The sequence below is a fragment of the Scleropages formosus genome, chromosome 4, assembly GCF_900964775.1.
Source record: "Scleropages formosus chromosome 4, fSclFor1.1, whole genome shotgun sequence".
Classification (NCBI taxonomy): Eukaryota; Metazoa; Chordata; class Actinopteri; order Osteoglossiformes; family Osteoglossidae; genus Scleropages; species Scleropages formosus.
The window spans coordinates 19,864,770-19,887,463 of NC_041809.1; the positions used below are offsets into that span (position 1 = coordinate 19,864,770).

Genomic DNA, 22,694 nt, shown 5'->3' on the forward strand with positions numbered 1-22,694 from the left:
TTAGAGCTTCTATCTTTGGTTCCAAAGATTGCTGGCTTGAATTCCATCTCCAGCCATACTACCCTTGAGCAAGGTACTTACCTCATTACCCAGCAGTACAAATGGGTTAAAAAACTGTAGATAGCTTAACATTGTAAGCCATTCTGGAGAAACATGTCAGTTACATGAATAAATATAACAAATGTAACATGTTCAGTTTGAGAATTCACCGTAAGGGTTTTTTTTTTTTTCCTTTTCCAGTAGCACATTACCTTTGTAAGGTGAGGGAAGACTGTAATAAAGCCTCGTCATTATGATCAAGAGAGGTCCCAAACTCAGAGGGTGTCTATGGAATGACAGGCAGCCCCCTTTATATGGGGAGCGTGCTCCACATCCATGGACGCATCAGGGAGTTGTGCCAGCAGCATTCACGTTCAAAGCAACCCAGACAGCTGTCCCATCGTGCCATAGTGGGCACAACGCCACATTGTATGTGGGTTTCCAACAAGACATTTGCCTTACTTCTTCAAGGAAAGACCTACTTTCTAGTCAAGCACCGGCAGAATATGCCAGAGCTCAAAATCCAGCACCGTCTGTTGACTTTTCCATCCAATATTTATTTGGATTATTTATTTATTTTTTGATAGATGTTCATTCCATGTGGCCTTCACTACTGGGCGGTGATCTATAATCATCCACAGCCCAAATGACGTCCTTTTTAACTTGACCTAAAAAGAACAATTTACTGTCCGGCCTTCTGTCTTGTTACTAGGGTACTCTATCTCCTCGACCCAAAAAAAACCACATCCAGATGGCTGTTGTGACCTGTCCAGTGTATGAAGCATAAATACATCCATTAGGTTAAAGGGGAGGAGGGAGACCCTGGTGATGAGAACATTTGGAAGACCTAACTAAAAATACATCAGAGTATACCCATCTCTACTAAGTGTTCGGTAACTTAGCCAACCTAATATCTGAAAATCTCCTGACAATCTCTATTGAGACATACATAAACCTTTAAAAAAATATACTTGGAGGCAGTATAAGCGGGTATTTATTGCAAGACTTACCTGGAAAACATTAAGCTGCATAAAGGAAAGTCTGGAAAGTATATATCATTCTATCAATTCTTAAACAGAACATACACATTTATATATAGGTGCGCGCGCGCACACACACACACACACACTAATCCTTCACATTACACAGTTAATTACTTTTGTTTTACAGAAAAAAGTTTGAACTAAAAAATGTGACAAAGATTAATTACATCTAAATGAATTTAGATACATTTTTTAGCATGACAATGACAGCACCAACATCCATCCATCCATCCAGTTTCAATAGCCACTTGTCCTGAGCAGGGCGGCAACGACGCAGAGCCTATTCTCGAAGCACTGGGCGCAAAGCTTAGGGAGGTACATCCTGGACGGGATGCCAATACATCACAAGGTAACCACAGATGTGTGCGCACACACACCAGGGGCAATTAGTCTCTCCAATCCAGCTTAACTGCCTATCGTTGGACTGTTGGGGGGAAACCCACACAGATATGAGGAAAACATGCCAACTCCCTATCCTCTCACGGCAGACAAGCACTGTGAGACAACGCTACTTGCTGCGCCCTGTATTTGTAACAAAATTATTTCAGGTTTGTCTTTTAATGCTATATTTTCAGTCATTACCAATATCTTCTTGGCCAGTTCAGGACTGCAGTGGTCCACAAGAATACCCACAAGCGCAGGATGTAATACACAGTATACTCTGGATGAAAATATTTTTAATGAATTCTTATGACAAAGAAGTGAACAAGATCACTACATATCTGACTCTGCAAAGCATGAATACACAATAAATAGACTAAGGACTGAAAGACCCCAGTTTAAATCTCAGATCTGTTGTAACACTTGTTCAATGTTCTTACCATGAATTGCTTCAATAAAAAAAAAAAAAAAAAAAAATTACTCCGCTGTATAAATGGGTAAATAATGACATTTATTACATATAGCTTAATATTAAAGGCTGCTTAGGGAAAAAAAGCATTTAATAACGACTTCTATACGAGATAGGTGTATATAATTTCCCCACTTGATATACCATGTCTTAGTTTTTTCTAGGATTTTTGGCAAACAAATACAAAAGTAAGTGCAGACTGCAATACGGAGGAACTCAGAAGTGCTTTTGACTAGACATCAAAGAGGAACATACCCACCCAGTCCTGCTCTGAGTATTCTCAGAGCTTCAGCCTTGCCTCTACTATATCACTTTCTTTGCTGCAGTGTGATGGAAGAGAAACTGATTAAACCACAGCACTGAATAAGTAAACACAGATTTCCAAAAACACAGCACCATAGTGGCGCATTTGGCTTGTTCTGGCACGAAGGTTTGTGCGAACAATAAATAGCTCTGCTTGAAGATTAACGCCATGGTCCTGGTGTTTTGAAATTAATTATCATCCTCAGCCTACCTCGGCATCATCATAACTAAGCTCATTCTGTGATATGTGAGTGTTATGTGTTGAAATCCCATGGCTTAGATAGAAAACTTGATTACATAAAACTTACCCGAATAAAGACCTTTAACTGATTTATTATATATTTTGTATTAACACAAATTCATTGTTTTCATAACTGCTGTAGTACAGCACTTTCTATGGAAAGATCCCCTCAGCGAAAAGTACAAATTATCTCATGATGTGTTTATTCAGAAAGAGATATAAACAGAAAAAAAGAAAGACCCTCTTAACTGCCTAACCAGCGTACCTTCAAGAGGGGACTAGGGACACGCAAATTACCCAAAAACAATGAAACTGGTCTACAACTGCATTTAACATTTATATAATTAGCTGATGCTTTTCACAAAAGTGACTTACAATGTTAAGATACCTACAACTATTTACCCATTTACACAGCTGAGTATTTTTTTTTACTGAAGCAATTTAGGGTAAGTACCTTACTCTTGAGTACTACAGCAGTAGGTAAGATTTGAACTTCAGAGCCAAAGGCAGAAGCTCTAACCAATACACCACCTGTTGCCCCAACTTTTCATTTCCTTTCTTTTTAAAGACCAACACAGGCAACAGTATGCAAAATCTACCACTGGCACTTCCATGATGAATTTTGTCCAATGAGGGTTGTCAACAATGGGTGAGATGGTGAGTGCCCCATTCTTACCAAAGTCAGAAAAAAATCCTTTAACGCTGAGATTAATGTAACACGTTTTTAATTTCTGTCCAAATAGAAACTTGGGCATTCACAGTTACTTGCTGGGCCAGCAATATAACAAAATGTAGGTCTGCCCATTGCAGTGACATATACAGAGTGTTGATTTGATTGGGCCTAAATAAAACAGTAAATAGATAATCTGACTGAATACTGTAGTTGTGTACTGCAATGCATGTGCTTGGAATTTGGGCCACAAAGAATTGCATTTTTATCTGTCATTGTGTGTCCAATCCTGTAAGCAATCAATAGATAAAAATAGGATGGAGTGGAGAGCCCTCGAGAGATGGGGCTCGGCTTCATACATAACAAGCCAACATTACAGGAGCATACTGCCTTCACATTATGATGAAAAAATGTGATCCATAGTAAAGAAAGCATGGAGTCTTGAAATACACATCTGTCAAATAAAGGCATCTTTGTTCTATATCGTAATGGACACTGCAAGATTCCATGGCCCACTTTTACAATAACAAAAAAAAATTGGACCATTTTTCAAACACCTACAGCTCACCGTGGGATAAATTTTTCTCCAGCGGCTCACTCATTCACCTCTTCTTCCTCATTCTGTCTCTCAAAACAGATCATGACATTTGTTCTATTTTTGCCCTTCAAGGAAGAGATCGACACAATGGACAAAGTAAATGTTACAAGCAGATGAACTGGCCCAAACCATTCCATGCTGGCACATTAACAAAGACAGCAAAGAAATGCAACAAGACAGGATCACAATCTGTAACGCTCTCTACACTTGGGGCCCGGCCAGTGGTGAAATGGCAGTACAGAGGAGAGCGAGAGAAGCTTGTCAATTCATTCAAGGGAATCAGACTTTGGTTCCTCGAAATTGCACAACCGTTTTATCTTTTAGCATGCATGGGGGCTCCGGCAATCTGCCTCAAAGGGAGCTGGGAACAAAATAAAGAGTTATCAAAAGAAGAATTGTTACCAAGAGAAAAAGCTTACAGCATCCAAGTCACTCGATATCCTGGGGACTCCCGAAATGCTGACGTAAGCTTCCCCGACAACACACAAGAAGAGCTGGTTCTGGATTACTCACTCAGCAAGTACTTGCCTGGTTCAAGATTTGAAAATACAGAAGCAAATGTGTAGACTGAAATACAATTCATTATAACGCCTTTCAACATTTGCAGGCCTTTAATAACAAACAAACACTGAATTAATAATGTAGTGTTAAACTGTATTCTGGTATTAGTGACAATTTTTAATTATACCTACAGAGGGGATAAATTCAGGAACAAAATGTCAAGATATTGGGAATGCATGACAGAACCAAGTCATTATTCTACAGTACAACTAGAACACAAGAATAAAGGACCAATGGAACTGACTGACTAAACTGAAAACATGTTCCACCTCTAAGTCAGAGCAGGAAGATTCTAGGTTCATAATGTAACAAAATTTAAGTTAAAAAAAATTTTAATGCGAACTACTTTAACTTCATACATTATATTTCTTTGGATGCAAGACTATTTCAGGAAATAACCCACTTTTAGTTTTACAGCAGACTAATTTCCTGAGCTTATAATCCTTTAATACATGAAGAATGCAATATGATTTGATGACAACTTGTTAAAAACTATTAGTTCTTGAGTCTTCAGACAAAAACTGGGTACAATGGTAGACGGGCCCAAGAGAAGAGGGCTTAGATGTTGTATTGTTTTTTCAAACTACTTTGCAAGTTGTCACACTGGGACTCTTCTTCAGCAATTAAAAGGGGGGGGGAAAAAAAAAAAAAAAACCTGATTTCAACATTTCAAATTTATCTGTTACATTCTGAACGAAAGCCCAAAACCCATCCTCTTTATAAACTGCAGGATCTTTATACACACATCCTCATGATAGTATGCTGCAAACTGAAATAACCTTGGAATTTGCAATCGCTTACTTACGTGCCTAATTTTAACTCAGGATGATAGGAAGCTGCCCTTAGTAGGCACTTTAACATAAATGTTCCTACTCTGCCTTCTTTCAGTTCACTCCCACTTTATCCGAGGAAGAATAGTAACACTCTCTCAAGGTGGAATGTTACGTCCATTACAGTCAGTGATGAAATGATAGCTGGCCACCTGATCCCACAAACAGTCATTTTTAGAACAGTCAGCTAAAGGCATTTGATGCCCTGTGTGTAGCAAACACTGCTTTTGGGATACTTTATGTACCTTGGCAGCAACAGAGTCTTCTTGAAATGGTGTGCCTCTGACTCAAGCCATAGTGCCTCAGGGTATTTTTATTTATTATTGGATGCCCTCAGACTACAGCCAGTGCATCTGTGTATGATGTTCCTCCCAATACACTGTGGAAAAGTCATTTGTCAAGATGAACAGAAGAAAGGAGGTCCGGCCAGCTGGACTACAGGACCCCTCATCATTAATATAACAGACACCAAATTAAGTCTTTTCGACAAAAAGGCACTCTGTAAGACCTTATGGTTTCTGAATGTTTTGCCAGAAAAGAAGCATTTATAAAGGCCTCAAAAATCTATGTTAAATAGATCTAACACAAAAATTAAAGGGGTAAAAAAAAAAATTAATTTATAAGACAAGAATTAAGGATCAAGAGAAACTACCAGAGGACACAGAAGAGGGGCTGTTAGCTTTGAAAAGACTACACTTTGGTCTAGACCCGAGTAAGCTGAAAAAGCTTGGAACTACCTTTGCATCAAACCTCCTACTGATCAGACTTAATGAATATTTTATACCGGAGGCCAACCATTGTTGCTACTTACCTCTGTACCTAGAAAATGAAGCCCTGTATACTCCATAGGTAAGCATTTACAGGCTTCAACCATCTACCTCAAAGAGCGACAAATAGGGCATTTAAAGTCTTAATGAAGTAAAGCTTCACTCTGAAGTGATTGACCTTGATCAGGAGACATGTAAGGATGTTGTACAGTGCTTGAAAAAAGATTAAAGCGTGCCTAATAGATCATTGTAATCTCCCCTTAATTGGAAATCATTTTAATGCTGCAAAAAAGCAATATGAAGTATGGAGAGCCGATTCTTTATCTACGCACTACTTGTGAGAGCAAGGGTAAGGAGGCTGGGTCCCATGTCTCAGGATGCAATTCCCCAGTTCATTAACTACCTTCTGCATAGGTCTACAACCCACATTAATAAGATGGGTCCAATTTCCCACGAACGTCATGGTATACTCTAGGAATGACTGATGATGCTTACTGAAATAGAAGACATACAAACTACTTTCACTTTATGTTGCCACTAGTATTAATTCAAATTAAAATAGAAATTTTCTTTTCTCTACATACATCCGGGTCAATTACACACAAGAGAAGTGCAACATAAATGCTAAAAAAAAAAAAAACGATTTAAACTTTTTTTTTTTTTTTTTTTTAAACTAAAGAAATTTACCACCATTCCAAAATACATGATGTAAAACAAGCACTTTCTTATGGGGAAGATGCCCTTATTTTTTAAAAAAATTAAAAAAAAAAAAAAAAAGATAACCATATATTCTAGTAAAAATGCTATCACAACAAAGATCCTCATGAGCTATACAAACCATTGCAGGCCTCATTAAGACCTTTCAGTGGAGTGCTGTACATTTTCTTTTCTTTTTCCTGGATGGTGAGGAAGGACTACTCCATTCAGAACTAAAAGAAATAAAAGTTTATTAAATGCAGAGGAGATAATTAGGGAAACAGCTGGATTACTCACAATTAAATTTGCCAAGCTGTTTCCAAGAAAGTTCAGCAAGGATGCACTCTGTCCCAGCAGAAATTACGTGTAAATTATCTGTTGCTCTCTGACAGAAACCTTACAGGCACTGTTGTCAATAACCACATTCTTAATGAATATCAATGAAATTCATTTTAAATATGTATTGTGTTGCATGGTGGAATTGCATCTGAATTTGTCAACAATCTAGAACAGTATGAAAAAAAATTTAAAAAACCTACAGGACTCCCATGTCACCAAAATAGAAAACCCTGTGTAAATATTTCTCTCGGTAACAAACCTATAAGCTTCTAAAGTCCAATTGGGGAGTAGAAATGCTACGATAATACTGTGATGCATTACTATTAACAAATTTATGTTTTTAACAAATAAATGGTTACTTTCATAGAACATTATGCATTATCTCCTAGAATCTCTACAAATAAGAAGCTACTAAATCCCCTACTGGCAGGGCTTCTTGCATCTCATCTTCTACATTCGAATTTAATTCATTTAGCACAGTTTTCTTCAAAGCTGCTTACAGTGAATACTATGTGGTATTATATTTTCCATCCAAGGTGACTTACAGTATTAGATACAATACAGTACACTACCCACCTTCAATCACTCATTGACACACCAGGGTAATGTAAGTCACTCAGTCACTCACACAGAGCAATTTATAGTCACTAATTCACTTGAAACATTTCTTTGGCCTCAGGGAGGAAACTGGAGAAATTTAAGGATACCCACATAAACACAGGGAGAACATACAAACTCCACATAGGCCGAGAGGTGAATGAACCCACATCCTCTTGCACTCTCCAAGCACTGTGAGACAGCAGCATACTCGCTGCATTAGCATGGATGGCACAGTCTCTTGTTATACTACTACTAATTTTGTGTTTAATGTTACTCTTCACAGAAAAAACTGAGCGCTCTTCTCACCACCGGCCCCCCAATTACAGCTAGTGGCCAGTTCAAAACCCTCCTCCTGACCAACTGATCTCTTCATGGTTCTAGACCTCCAGACCTTCACCTTTCCCTACCATCCACCATGGAACCTCCAATCCACCTCTGGCAACCTATCCTCCATACCGTTACTCTCCAGACACACTAAAAAGCATCACTCATTCTCTGTTCTCACTGGCATGAGCTTCCTGTCAACATAAAATCTTCCCCTGGTCTCCTGACACATTGGCACCTTTTGAAGACCCACCTTCTCACACTGAGGTATCAGACAGCGTAGCAGTCAGGGTTGTTGCGGTGTAAACTGATGATTAAGTCAAATCTTGCACCTGCTGCAGTGCCCTGCAACAAAAAACTTGCCCTAAAATTGCTCCACTAGGAGTACACTGATATATATACACAGGTAAATGACTAAAAGACACTCTGAATAATACCAGTAGCTAAACTGATAATAATGGGACTTTGGAAGTCAGGTCCACTGTGTCACTCGCTGCTATTTTTAAATTGTCCTCTAGTAAATAGCTTCTTTTTAAAAAAAAAAGAGTCTCATCATTCTCTTGCAAAACAAGTTTATATCTTTTTCTGTACATGCAATTATCAAGGTATTTCAATGTACTCTAAGAAAAAAGTATATTACTTTTCCTCTGGAAAAACTAGGTTTAGCTGGTCTCAAAGAATCATTATCATCAAATTTTCTTGCAGTTTAAAATTCATATCACATTTAAGAAACAGATTGCCTAACTAAGCATTACTGACCCAGGGACATTTCAAAAATGTGTTTAATAATGTTCAGTCATTCCTGCAGATCTCTTTATGAAGAGTAAAGCAAAGAATCAAAACATCAGCATGGCGGCAGACTCCAGCCATATCTCAAAAAAAAAATAATTGTAGACAAATTAGCTGATCTACCAACCATTCTTGTTTTAAGACAAAGGGTATTAGTCTGGCTACCAAGAGTATCACTGCATATTCTCAAAACTGAAAAAGGGAAAAACAACACCTCATAACATGGGGTTTTTTAAATTTAGCCTAAATGTTTGCGTAAAAAGACAAGAGTAACTTTAATGTGTTGCACTGGACTGATCCCCCAGCTGGAATTCTGAAAGGGAAAGCTTTTCCCCTCTTCTGACCAGTTACCTGCACATTACAAGGTCCTATGCTATTGTACACACCCCTGGCGCTTCCCACCACAGAAAGTGGTTACACAGAGGAATCCATTCACACATTTAAGAACAGTAGAGTACAGAACAGCAGCACCACAAGTTAAATGACAAACAAAACAAAATGCAAGTAGAGCTGAGGTAGGTTTGACTCTAGATGAGCAAAAGCAAAGCAGCATGTCTGTCTAATCAGGGATTTCTGTTCCAGAAAGAGGAACTCTCAACTCACGCCAACGTCATTGTGAATGCAAATCGCCCAAGCACATTCGGCTGATTTGGCGAATCCTCAAAAAGAAAGCTGCCACTTATAGAAAATGTATAGCCCCCGTTTAATCGTACTAATTGGGAGGCTGATGGCCCTCATTCATTGTTAATTCAACAAATTTGAGTGTGCATTCAGACAAATCCTGACAATTTGCATTATTTCAATTACAACGGCATTATACTTAGAAAGCACATGAGACTTCCCCAAATGAAAACCTGCCCACCCAAGCGTGTTTAGAAATGCAATATTTGTTTCAATTGCCTCAATATCACAAAAGCTATAATCACAAAAATTAAAGGAGAAGAGCAAAGCACACAAGCAAGCACTACAGATCAATACTTTAAAGGTTTAAATAGCACATCAAACTATACATTCTGCACATATGCTGCTTTAACAGTGATGCTATGAATACAGACTGAAAGGACAAACTAATTTCACTCAGGCACCCTGTTCATCAGCAGGTGTTTGCCAGCAGCATGCGCTTCCCATTTGGGACACCCACTTACAACCCTAATACCTGTGAGAACAGTGATCTGCACAGAGAAAGCAACATTCATAAAATCCACAGAGAGGTTCAAGAAACCCAAAGCATTTTTTCAAAACCCACACATTGCACATGGTAACAACAGAAATGTCAAATGTCAGAAAGACCTCTAAATCCCAGACAAAAAGTGAGACCAGTTATGTACAGATATGCTGCAACCAAAGTTCATGCCAGTGAAGCACACATTTTATATACACACACACGGTCCCCAATTTATGATGGTTCAACTGACAATTTTTTCGAATTTACGACGGTGAGCTGGCGATAGACATTCAGTAGAAACCGTACTTTGAATTTTAATGTTTGTCCCGGGCAAAGGATATGCAGTGCAAAACTCTCGCGCGATGCTGGGCAGTGGCAGTGATCCGCATCTCCCAGTTTGTCACACAGAGATGGATATTAAATGCATTTTCGACTTACGATATTTTCATCTTACGATGGGCTGTGCGGAATGTAACCCCATCGTAAGCCTGGGACCACCTGTGTGTGTGTGTGTGTGTGTGTGTGTGTATATGTATATATATATATATATATATATATATATATATAAAGCAAAATTTTTCCTCAAACAATGGAATATGTGCCATCCGTTAGCAAAATTTTTTGCTAAGAATTTATTATAGAAGATGAGTCACCATCCAATACCCACCATTTCATCACATCATACAACAATGACTTGCAAATGCTCTATTGTACTTAACATTTCAACCCACGAAAATGGTCATTCTTCTGCATTTGTCAGAAGAAATTACCTGAGAGTTAAGTCAATTTTTACAAAACCCAAACAATATGAAGCATGGGAATAACTGAGAACAAGGTAGTTTCTGTGTAACAGAACCTATCATATCACTCACCCAGACTGTCACTATTCAGAGCGAAAGGTTTCAACACATAAACCCAATATGCTTAACAGCCCTATGAAGAGATACTGACATTGGATTTCTGTGTAGTCGCACAACATTTATATGTTAAAAATCTACATATTACAATAATCAAACAAGTGAAATGCACACACACTTTCAGAACGCTTGTCCCATACGGGGTCACGGGGAACCGGAGCCTACCCGGCAACACAGGGCGTAAGGCCGGAGGGGGAGGGGACACACCCAGGACATGACGCCAGTCCGTTGCAAGGCACCCCAAGAGGGACTCGAACCCCAGACCCACCGGAGAGCAGGACCCGGTCCAACCCACTGCGCCACCGTGCCCCCACAAGTGAAATAACTGATGTCTATTTTAACCATTTAACTGCACTTTAAAAACTACTGCTGCAGCTTTTGTGCCAATATGTGGCAGAGATCAAGAAATTTAAAAAAAGGCTGTTGGTTTTTTTTAACCTCAGATTGCAATTGATTTTAAAAATCACACCAAGTTAGTGAAAAAATTAGCCTAAATTTTTCTAAAATTAGCATACTGTATTGTGCAGCACCACCCAGATGAACTTCATAAATTCTGTACTGTAGTTGCCTATAAATGTTTGTTACGGTTCATCTCTATTAAGCTGAAGCCCTTGTCCACAGGATTTACGCTAGGATATTCTTAATATATGATAAAGGTGTTCAATAAAGGGTAGGTACATCAATAAAGGGTATTACAACATGAGTGGTACTTGAACCAGTAACCTTCAGACTGCAAGGCAAAAGCCTTAAATTCTATACCACCTGCTGCTAAATATTGAAATATGAGTAATACGTGAACAGGCGCATGAGACGTTACATGCGATACCCTGCCAATGTAAAACTGAAGTCAGCTGAATACAGACCTTGGAAATAATCGAGAAGATTGGCGGTCTTCGTAGCTCAATACAGACCTTGGCTTTCATTCTGGAATGCTTATGAATCTACTATTAAAAAAGTAAACACGGGGAAAGCATATGCTGGTCAATGTGAAGCCAGTCCAGCTGGGCAGAACCAGTGAAACACTGGGGTTCCAGTAAGGATGCAGAGAGATCCACGGTCCCCAGCCCAGCCCAACACCGCTGGTGGAGCAGCTCTGACGACTGGGTGGGTGCAGAAAACACCTCCTCCTCCAGCCCAGCCCTCTGTCTATCTCCGAAACGGCCAGAAAGAAAGCGTCTCAATACGCATCAATCGCTCGTTTTCTCACTCTTCATTTCTCACACACGAACATGAAGTCTTGAGCGGGTCGGAGCCGAACCTGTTGATACGGGGGAACTAACTTACACACACGGAGGGGGGGAGAGAAAGAGACGCGCTGTCCGCTACAAAACGCTACAGGTGTTGGCTTTCAGCTGCACCTAGCCGGCCAATTATATATTTTATATAATTAATAATAATGAGGCTTGAAGTTCCAGGCGTGCGATCGGAAGCTTCGCCCTGCACGGACACGAGGTTCCAATTCCATCACGCACAACCACGGCATCACACGGCACGGGCACACACGACGGCGCGCGTGTGTTAGAGACAATATTGCATACATTTGGCTAGGCTACACCCCACGAACAGCCACTCCCGAGTCCCGCTGATGAGCCGATCTTACAGAACGAAAAAACAAAACTATGCGTTCACGGTATCTAAAGATAACGTTTGAAATTCTCCGCGAAACTTCTCTGTACACACACTGACACTGCAGAAAATTCCAATATATTCAATGACAATACTGCCGCTAGCAGATCCACTTTGCGTTCGAAATACTGTAGGCGTCGCAACTTCAAGTGAAATCTCTGTCCGGAAATTTTAACGGCGCCTTTTGCTGGCAGAGGACTGAAATCACGGGACATTTTACTGTTATTACGTGAACGGAACGCACGCGGTGTGTGTGTGTGTGCGCGCGCGCGCACACAGTTCCTCCAACGCGGACGGAGAAAAGCTGCAGCCCGCGCGGCGGGCACCCGACAAAAACACTTAGTTAGCGTGAGCAGCACCGCCGGCCACCGCTCCTCCTCCACACACACAACATGCTTTACACAGGGGCTGGAGCCCTTACCACATCCCGGCTTTATCTGCACTGCTTGTTTTCTCAGTGACACGAAAGAAAGAAAAAAATAAATAAATAAATAAATAAGCGGCCGCACTGACTCCGCAGCTAACTGGAGGCTGACCCCGGAAGCCCCCCGCTGTGTGTGTACACAGTCCCCTCAGACCCTCTCTCAGTTCCGTTGTGCTTGTGCGCGTCTTTCTCTTCTCCTAATTAGTTTTAACTATTTACAAAGTAGAGAGCGCGAACTTCCACCCGCCTCTTTCTTTCCCCACTTCGGCTGAGCCGGGTTAGGGATCTGTGCGCTGCTTCTGCTGCCGCCGCCGCTGCTGCTGCCGCCGTACACACACGGGTGGTCGCTAGTGCCGGTTCCGCGGAAGGCTGAGCTCCCCGCTAACTAGCGGCCGACCGGCGACGGGCGCTTCCTCCCGCTTCGTCAAGAAGTCAGTGCGGACGGCGGCAGCATCTGCAGAAAAGCGCTGTTCTCGACTCGAGGGAAAGTCTGCTGGGGGCAACAAACGTCCACTTTAGTAGTGCGCTCTTCTCCGTACTGGGGAATCCGGTCGCTTTTTTCGAGATGGCGATGAAACTTGCGAAGCGCCGCCGCGCAGTTTCTTCGAGCAGCTTCTTCCGTAGAGTGACCCCGCGCTCATCCCACCGCGCGCGCATCCCGCCCCACTCCGCGAGCGCATCCCTGCGCCAGCTCGCGCGCGCTGCCCCTAAACTATTGTCCCTCCTCTTTGTTGTCCGCTGTGCTCCACACAGAAAAGGGGGGAAAATAACAATAAAAGGTGAGGTGCTGCCAGACTTGCGAAAAACTCGCAGTCTTACCTTTGAGAAGAAAAGCTGCCGAGACAAGGGATAAAAAGAGAGACGCACAGAGAGATCCGCTGCCCGTGATCGCCATGTTGGACACCTGCTTCAATCTGGAGGCGCTGCTTCACCTAACGACAACTGGCTTCGATAATGATATGCAGAGGGGGCGGGGACTTGCGGAATATTAATTAGGAGGCGTGTCCACTGTAGGGAGAACTCGTTTCGCGGAAACCTTCGTGGTCCTTATCGCCTTGTCCTTCGTGTGTTGCGCTGTTCTGTCTTTATTGAACAGTAGAAGACAACATGTAACCCGTGTTCTGTCTGTTTTGAAATCAGAAGGGAATCAGGGAGTTTTTCAGTTATGACGGAAAGGAGCATGAAAACACGTAATGACGATAAATGACTCACATGATAATATACATAGAGAAAATGAGTAAGCACTAATACTATTATATGAACGATCTAAACACTCCAGCCAGGTTATTCTAAAGTTCTTCGCTAGTGCTTAATGCCATTGATTCCTATTATTTATGTATAGAGAGTGATACAATGATTAAATGACGGTGGTATACCGGTTCACAATAAATAGCGTTATGTTTGGACATAACGTGTAATGATGTTTGACAGTAAACCACCAGCGTCTCTTTACTAGTTCTTTTTCAGGCACAGACATTAATCTGCACAACCTGTCTTTTTCCTCTCCTTGGCTAATTAGAATTTCTTCACACACATTCAGTTCTATATTATGTGTTAACAATTTACACACTGACACTGAATGACAAAAAAAAAAAGAAAATTTCCAAAGTTACATTTACATTTATTCATTTAGCAGACGCTTTTCTCCAAAAGCGACGTACATCTCAGCGAAAATACAATGAATGTGTGCATTAATGATTAGGAGAAAGCGACATAGCCGCAGATATGTGATCCTTAAGTAAACTTAGTTTGTTATTTTCCACTGATGAACCGATGTTCATCGCAGTAGGTGCATAAAACGCAGGATAGATGAATCCAGATCACCTTCCTACAATTTTTTTTTTTTTTTTTTTAAATTAAGGTACACAGATATTCATATACACAGGAGTAGCGGCTGTGTAAAAGCTTATCTGGGCATGATCATAAAGTTATGGTGCATGAACATTTACACCATACATGAGCTGGAGAGATCTTGGGCGAAGTGAGTCCGGAATGGGTGAGTTTTCAGACCCTTCTTGAATGTAGACAGAGTTTCAGCAGTTCTGAGTGAGAGGGGGAGGTCATTCCACCACAAAAGAGCCAGAACTGACAACCTCCGCGCTTTACCTTTCGTGCGCGTGACCACCAAGCGAGCAGAAGTAGACGAGCGAAGGGGCCTGGCTGGGGTGTAGCGGTTGATCAAGTCTTGTAAATAGCTGGGAGCACTTCTATTGATGCATTTGTAGGCAATAACCAGGGTCTTGAATTTGATCTGGGCAGCTATAGGAAGCCAGTGCAGAGAAATGAGTAAAGGAGGTATATGGGAACGCTTTGGCAAATCAAACACAACTCGTGCGCCAACGTTCTGTATCAGCTGCAGAGGTTTGATGACATTAGCGGGAAGGCCACAAAGTTAGACTCAAAGATTTAAAGTTAGCTATGACATCTACTGCTTGGAGGCTCTGCTTATAGCTCAGTATGGATGAGGGTTAATAGCTTTGTGGCCGACCGACCAACCGACCGACCAACCATTTGACAGGCTCTCTAAGGTCCAGATCGCAGTCATTCATGCTCTTTTATGAGAACAGAAATGTCTGAATTACAGACCCTTCTTCAAGATCATGCTGCTCATGCAGTTCACCCGATTTATCAAACCCTTGCCAGTCTTCGCTTGATCGCAAGCTGTTTTGCGCTCCCTTTATTGTCCCCTGCGGACTTGTAAAACAATAGGTTGGCATTCACATTCATAAGATATAAGTGTTCCTCGAGCAGTTTTGGAAGTGACAGAGAAAGTCACTTCTGGCTCCCACAATGCTCCACGGCATCATGTCTAGGCCCCATATCTCAGCATGTACAAGGCCTGGTTGGGTTCGCGGTTACGTGAGGATATTTCACGTAATAAATCAGCAAACCGGAACCCAAATAAAGCCTTTAACTTTGCATTGTATTGAAAATAGAACCAAGCCTTTAACACTGCACGGTGTTCCACTGAGAAACAGCAGGAAGATAAAAGGTTTGCAGTGTTATTTATTTATTTATTTCCCCCTTTTGCAATGGGAAGCCCGAGAAGAAGGGTACACTACCGAGAGGCACCTAGGTGGCCCGTGTGTTCGAGTTTGACAGGTCGGCAAGGGAAATGCCAGTTTAAGGGTTCAACCAAAGTCAATCACTGCTTTATGTCAGCTGGAAAGCAACATTGTTAAAAGAAATAAGGATGAAGGAACAGCGAGGAGAAAGCTAAGGAAAGTCTTATCCACAGATCAGCTTTCGCCATGGGAGGAAGTAGGGCCATGTGGGACTTTGCAGACAAAAGGTAAAATACAATGGCGTGCCTTCTATTCACACTTGTAAAAGCTGTAAGTAATATGTGATTATTTATGAGTCAAACTGGGCTTCTAAGTAGAAGGTGGCCCTATGTCTCTGGAATGAATGCAATATTTTTCTTCTGTCCTTTAAAAGCCGCAGTTAAACATTCAAAGCCTTGCATGCCATTCTATATGGAATCCTTTCCTAGTAGCCATGACTGTGGCATGTCGTTTTCTCCATTGTTTGTATACTCTTTCAGGGCGTCGACTCTAAGAAGCTAGAGTTCCAAATATTATACTTAAAAGACCTCTTATTGCTCTAGTAATTCTACGACCACAGATGCATCCTGGATTAACTCTCCCCTCCCCCATCATGACCCCCCCCCCCCCCATCACCCAGATCTCACCCTGGAGTGCAGATAGACAGAAGCAGACATGTAAAGCACACAAGTACTATGTGGCTCTAGAGGGAGTTTGGCTCATGAAGATTCAAATGTCTGCATTGTTTTTTAGGACCCAAAAAGGCTCTGTAGACCCCAGACCTCATGCAGCAGGAAGACCACATGGCACACTCATTATGACCGCCCCCTAGTGTCCATTCCTATTGTCTCCTGTCCAGGGCTGCACTTGCTTGCTCTGTAACTGCAGTCTTAGCTCTCACTGTAATCATGACACTCCTCTTTTCATTTTAATCCCAAGGTTGCATGTGCATATAACATTTGATCATTAAAGATTAATGATCTATTGGGTTTGTATCTCCTTTGCCACCGTTACTAAGTCTAAACAACTAAATTACGGTCTTGCTCCCAGTATGAATTCAATAGTTCAAATGTACCGCATAAAAAAATTTGAATTTCTTCCTGTAAAGCTGAGCTCTCAGAGGCTGCACAAATACTCTCTCATCCCCCAGCCATAATTTTTCTGCCTCAGCTCAGTCATATTTTTAGTTCCTAGCCAGAGAGATTAACCACAGTTTAAATCTCAAATCCTAATCACACCAACGTTTCTTGCTAGCTCTAAGTTTCGAAAAAGCTGAGCAAGCACACAGTTCACCTCTGTAGTCATTTATAATACAGTGAAGTGGCATTTGGATATTTTTCAACAAAGAAATAAAAAAAATTAGATAATCAAAAAATGTATGAAAATTGAGGGGTCACACATATGAATATATTGGCAAAATCATACATACAAAATACGAAAATAGGAAGGCAAATAAAAATGCAAAACCTGAATAAAAACAAAAAATCCGTGACATATTTTTAGGAATCATTTCTGGTCAGATAACAGTTATAGCAGTTCAAAAATGAAACTGCCACGCTTGACGTGTTTGATTGGCAACTGGGTCTCACAAAGTCTAGCAGAGATTCACTAAATCCCAATTTTGATTTTGAAGGAAGTGCAGATCTTTTACAGTCTTGAAAATAGTTCTCACACGACTTAGGGTAGCAGGTTGTATGGTGTTTAGGGCTTCCGCCCTGCACTCCAAGGACTCAGGTTTCACTCTGCCTTCTGCTGTAGCAACCTTGAGCAACGTATTTACGTACCTTTAGCTGCTCCAGTAAAAATTGCCCATCTGTGTAAACAGGTAAATCATTGTTGCACGTCGTTTTGGAGAAAAGTGCCAGCTAAATGAACAAATTAATTACTTATTATATTTGCTCACACTGTCTGAAGCCGCTTGTCCCGAGGGGGGTCGCGGCGAGCAGGAGCCTAACCCGGCAACAGAGGGCGCAAGGCTGGAGGGGACACACCCAGGATGGGACGCCAGTCCGTCGCAAGGCACCCCAAGCGGACTCGAACCCCAGACCCGCCAGAGAGCGGGACCTGGCCAAGCCTGCCGTGCCACCGTGCCCCCCTTTTTATTATATTTATTTACATTTAAATGTCTTTTAGGGACAGCAAAGCTCTCTTACAGATTATGTCCTCTCATCTTCTGTCCCGCTTGTCCTAAAAGGGTCGCGGTGGCAGCAGGGAGAGCAGAGAGGCCCAGCCGCCCCTGTCCTCCGCAACTTCCTCCAGCTCAGCCTGGGGGATCCCCAGCCGTTCCCAAGCCAACTGTGAGATATAATCCCTCCAGCGGGTCCTGGGCCAACCTCGGAGCCTCGTCCCAGATTATGTGTCAGTTTTATATGTTTTTGAAACATGAAATATAGGTATGAGTATGGGTGAAGCATTATGGAAGAAGGATTGGTAGATGTTACAACAATCAGAAATAACCTTTCTGCTCATCATTTGTCTGTGGATCAGATACCATATATGAGAATAAAATCTGAGGAATTCCAGGGGTGCCACTTTGTGTCTGAACACTGTGTATCTCTTGCTTCTCCAACAGCATTCACTACGCTACGTTTAAAACTGCCCAGGAGAAAACGGACAGGTTACTAGGTATGAACATAGAAATTCCTCTATCAAGTGCCAGCAGTCCACATTTACACAAGGGACTCAATTCAGATGTTAATTCATCTCATACTTCATATTCCTCAAACCTTGACATGTGAACTCTTGTTAGGCAGTATATTCTGTTTTATACATGCTGAGAGGTAGTCATATTAGAACTATTCTTCTTTGCATAACTTTAATGAAGTTCAGCTGTCTGCTTGCGGCAGTTTGACTGCAGTATCGCGCGTTAGTACAATAAAGCAGCAGCTAATGGTAATGATGGTTTAACTGTGAGATTACTGCCTTCTTTGGTAAGATTCGTAGACCGGCGAGTCCCCAGATCGGCTCCCCGAGGCTAAAGAACCCCTGGAAAACTGAACTGTAGGAATTCCTGACCAATGAATGTGACTGACAGGCAGCCTAAGAGGAATGGGAATGAAGAATTTGCAGTTTGATTGATATCCTTATTTATTCCAATTCAGAAATGAAATCATAGTTCAGGTCTTTGGGCCAAATGCTGTAATTTAGAAAGCACATTACTTCCAAGCTTTTCTCGGGCACAGTGTTTTAAGGTAATAGAAACTACTTTGTCTTTCTCAATTTTTCTTGTCATGCTTTGGATAATGTAGTCTTTTTTGGTTAATTTAGTCACAATTATGTCCTTTCTAGTGATAATTTAAGTGAATTAGTATGTTTCACTGCCAGATGTATGGACAGTGTGGAGAGAAATGGTAAAAATGACCCTGTTACCTATTATAACACCAGAAAAGATCATACCATTATTCATATAACATCTACCCATTGTATAAGTATTCTCTTAGTACTGCAGGCAGTTGTAATGGATATTAATTTAAATTTTAGGGGGAGCCTATACAGAAACAAATCTGTGAATAACATTTAAAATTCATAAATTCTGTGGTGAATAAGGGGTTCCGATACTGATAAGCACGTGACCCAAATTTTCTCATCCACTAATACAATATTGAACGACCCTTCTGGACCGTACTTGACAAATAAGATGTATTTATTTTAAGCCTTTAGCTTTGTTATTTTATACAATGTGTTATTGTAGAATAAGGGGGCATGGTGGTGCAGCAGGTCTGACCGGGTCCTGCTCTCTGGTGGGTCTGGAGTTCAAGTCCCGGTTGGGGTGCCTTGTGACAGACTGGCATCCCGTCCTGGGTGTGTCCCCTCCCCCTCCAGCTTTATGCCCCGTGTTGCTGGGTTAGGCTCCGGTTTGCCATAACCCCACTCGAGACAAGCAGTTTCAGCCAGTGTGTGTGTGTGAGACATTGTCAAACATGACACTTGGACTTTTGTAACATGTTATGAGGATTTTTTTGGGATCATCATTATAAATTTTACCAACATGTTGCTCCGCAGATGATTATTGCTTCACTTTATCATCACCATGTTCAACTTTTCATTATTCTTATAACAAACAAATTCTCACAATAAATATTTGAGTCTTCCTCAGCCGATGGTATTGTCCAGTTCTATAGTTCCATCTTCATACTCTAAATATTCTGTTTTTGAGCTGTTCATCACTCTGTCTTGTTGTTTTCTTGGCTATGATTCCTGCAGGTTTCTGCCAAAGAAGGCCGTGGTCATCTTCGTTTTTTCCATAATAACTTGACGTCTATTCGATATGACGCGTATTTAAACTACATTATAACTTTCTGTGATGGCCAGTATATTATCTCAAACATTTCCTAGGCTACACAATGAATGTGGAGGACAGACATGCCTCAGGTTATTTAGCCTTGACAAGTAATTGAAATTCTGTTCACAAAATGCCCTTATCCTTACAAGTTTTTCATATAGTTTAATATTTTATCTAACAAAAATTACATTCTGGCTGTAATCATCTGTCTGTTTCATAGTCACCCTTTGACTTCTGAAGGTTTAAATTCTAACATTAATTTTAATGCACTGGGTGTATTTGTCATTTCACTTTTTAAATGAATATTCAGTGTAAATAGGAGTATAGTCACTGCATAGAGAAAAATTACAACAGAGATGTTACAACATGTCAAATTTCAGCACAATAACAAATTTTTAATGCTTTGCAATTAGGCCTACTTGCTCAAACTAAACTCACAGCTAAAACAAAACTAAAAAATATAAAAATTATTACATGGGACTGCCCATCAATAAAATTATGTTGACTTTATAATGTAAATTAATTGGACACTTTCTTAAATTGTCTGGCAGTCAGAGGTAGCATGGGAAATTGCTAAGGTAATCCAGGTAGTGCTACCCTTGTGCTGCTCATTATGCAAATCTGTCTCCAAGGCTCATGGGGCAAGTGCTTTGATTTTCTGGAGATGGAGATGAATTAAAGTGAAGTTTATGCAGGCCTCACATTCCAATTATATAACTCAGTACTTGTATAGAACAGAGGATTGTACTTATGTAGTCAAAGCCAGGCATTAGTTTTTGTGTGAATGCAGAGGATTTAATGGTAATGGAATATTTAACAATGAAATACTGACAACACTAGGGTCATTTCTGACATATTTGTAAAGGGCAACAGATGTAGAGCACAGTATCATTACGTTGAAGGTAGAGTAAGGAGACATTGAAACGGCTTCTTAGGTCTGCTGAACACCTCTGTTTACTGAAATGTGAGATCAGCTAGAGGCAACACACATTTCCATCAAAATAGACGACTGATCAATGAAATATGGAGTACAGATGCTCCCCGACTAACGATGAGGTTACATTCTGACAAACCCATCGTAAGTGGAAAAATCGCAAGTCGAGAAAGAATATAGTATCGGACGTAGAGAACATCACAGTCTAGCCTAGCCTACCTTAAATGTGCTCAGAACACTTCCCATAGCCTACAGGGGGCAAATTTAAGCAGGAGACGCAAATGGGTGTTAGGTAGACATGATGGGATACAAAAACACAAAATAAAAAAAACGCTTTCAACACAGTATTGGTTGTGTACACTTATTCGTGTGATCGCTACAGAAATGGCGAGCGTGGTTGAGTGAATGCTGCGGCTCGCTGCCATCGCCCAGTATCGGGAAAGAGTATCGTACCTCATGTCGCAAGCACCAGAACAGATCAAAATTCTAAATTCAAAGCAAAATTTCTACGGAATGTGTATCGCTATTGTTCCATTGTAACTTCGAAAAACTGTAGGTCAAACCATTGTGAGTAGAGGAACTTACTTACTTGCATCAGATGTGTTCAGTAATACTTTCCCACAAACCACACAGTCCTGTCATGTCTGGCTTTGGATCTGTTTGAAATGTCCAACAAAATGCCCTGAAAGTGACATGAAAGTAGTAAACAATATTAACAGTCAAACCATTAAATTCTTATGTGAACTGAAGTGCTCTCTGCATGTTGCTCCCGTTTGTTAGACTTGTAGCTCTAACTAACAGATTAAATAGCCTTGAGCCAGCGGTAGAAAACATAAAAATGACTTCACTCTGCTCAGACTTGGCAAAAACAAACAGAGAGACATGTAATCAGTTTAAGCAAACCAACGCTGCTATCAGATTAGAAAGAGTCCCTTAAGAGAAAGTGCCCATTCCATAGAGTGTGACCTCCGACCGAAACGGTAACATCCTGAAATCCCACTGTAATAGATTACAGACCCTCAGTAGCTTGTTGGATCAACATTTTTCTTCTGGAAAGGAACCATAAGGGCTCTTCAGTTAATGAAATCTCCGTGTTATTTATTGATTTGTCTCAAGGTCTTTGTTCGTGTCTATAAATGGAGCTATTTGACTTAGCGTAAACATTGCAGTGTACATTTTGTCCCACGACAAAACCTCCCTCGAGTGATTTGTCTATAGTGGACATTTCTAAACATCAAAAGTGCAAACTCAATGGACAGTCTGATCAATACAAACATAAAATGGGAATTGTATTTGTTCCAGTCTTAAGTGATTTATTGATTTGCTTGCACATTTATCTCAATCCTGCACAAGACATCTGCTAATGTATGACTCTTCATCCCTTTGGCTCCATCCCATGGGATGTGAACCTGCAGACAAACATTTGACAGGTTCTGATGACATCATTTTTGTGCTTTAGTCACCGCATAACCGCGACTGCAGCATCCCCACCACGTTGCGGCACTGACTGTATCCACACAGAAGACCCTGTGGGGTCAGCATGTGGACACAGTCAGTGTTGTAACATATAATGTGTCCTGAGGTCATACAGAAACTCTCAATGCAAAATCATGCCACACCCACACATTCTTCCACTTTGACCTCAAATCCAC

General features: G+C 41.0%; 1 protein-coding gene across 4 annotated transcripts in view; it reads right to left on the reverse strand.

Annotated features, from left to right (window-relative positions):
* cadm1a (cell adhesion molecule 1a) overlaps nt 1-13,719 on the reverse strand; it is a 221,454-nt gene extending 207,735 nt beyond the window's left edge. For all 4 annotated transcript variants that reach the window (XM_029250998.1, XM_029250997.1, XM_018755413.2 and 1 more), the window contains exon 1: nt 13,602-13,719. In XM_029250998.1, the coding sequence (XP_029106831.1) occupies nt 13,602-13,677 (76 nt within the window). In that variant the 5' untranslated portion in view covers nt 13,678-13,719. The remainder of the gene's footprint in view (nt 1-13,601) is intronic.
* Between the last annotated feature and the right edge of the window lie 8,975 nt (nt 13,720-22,694).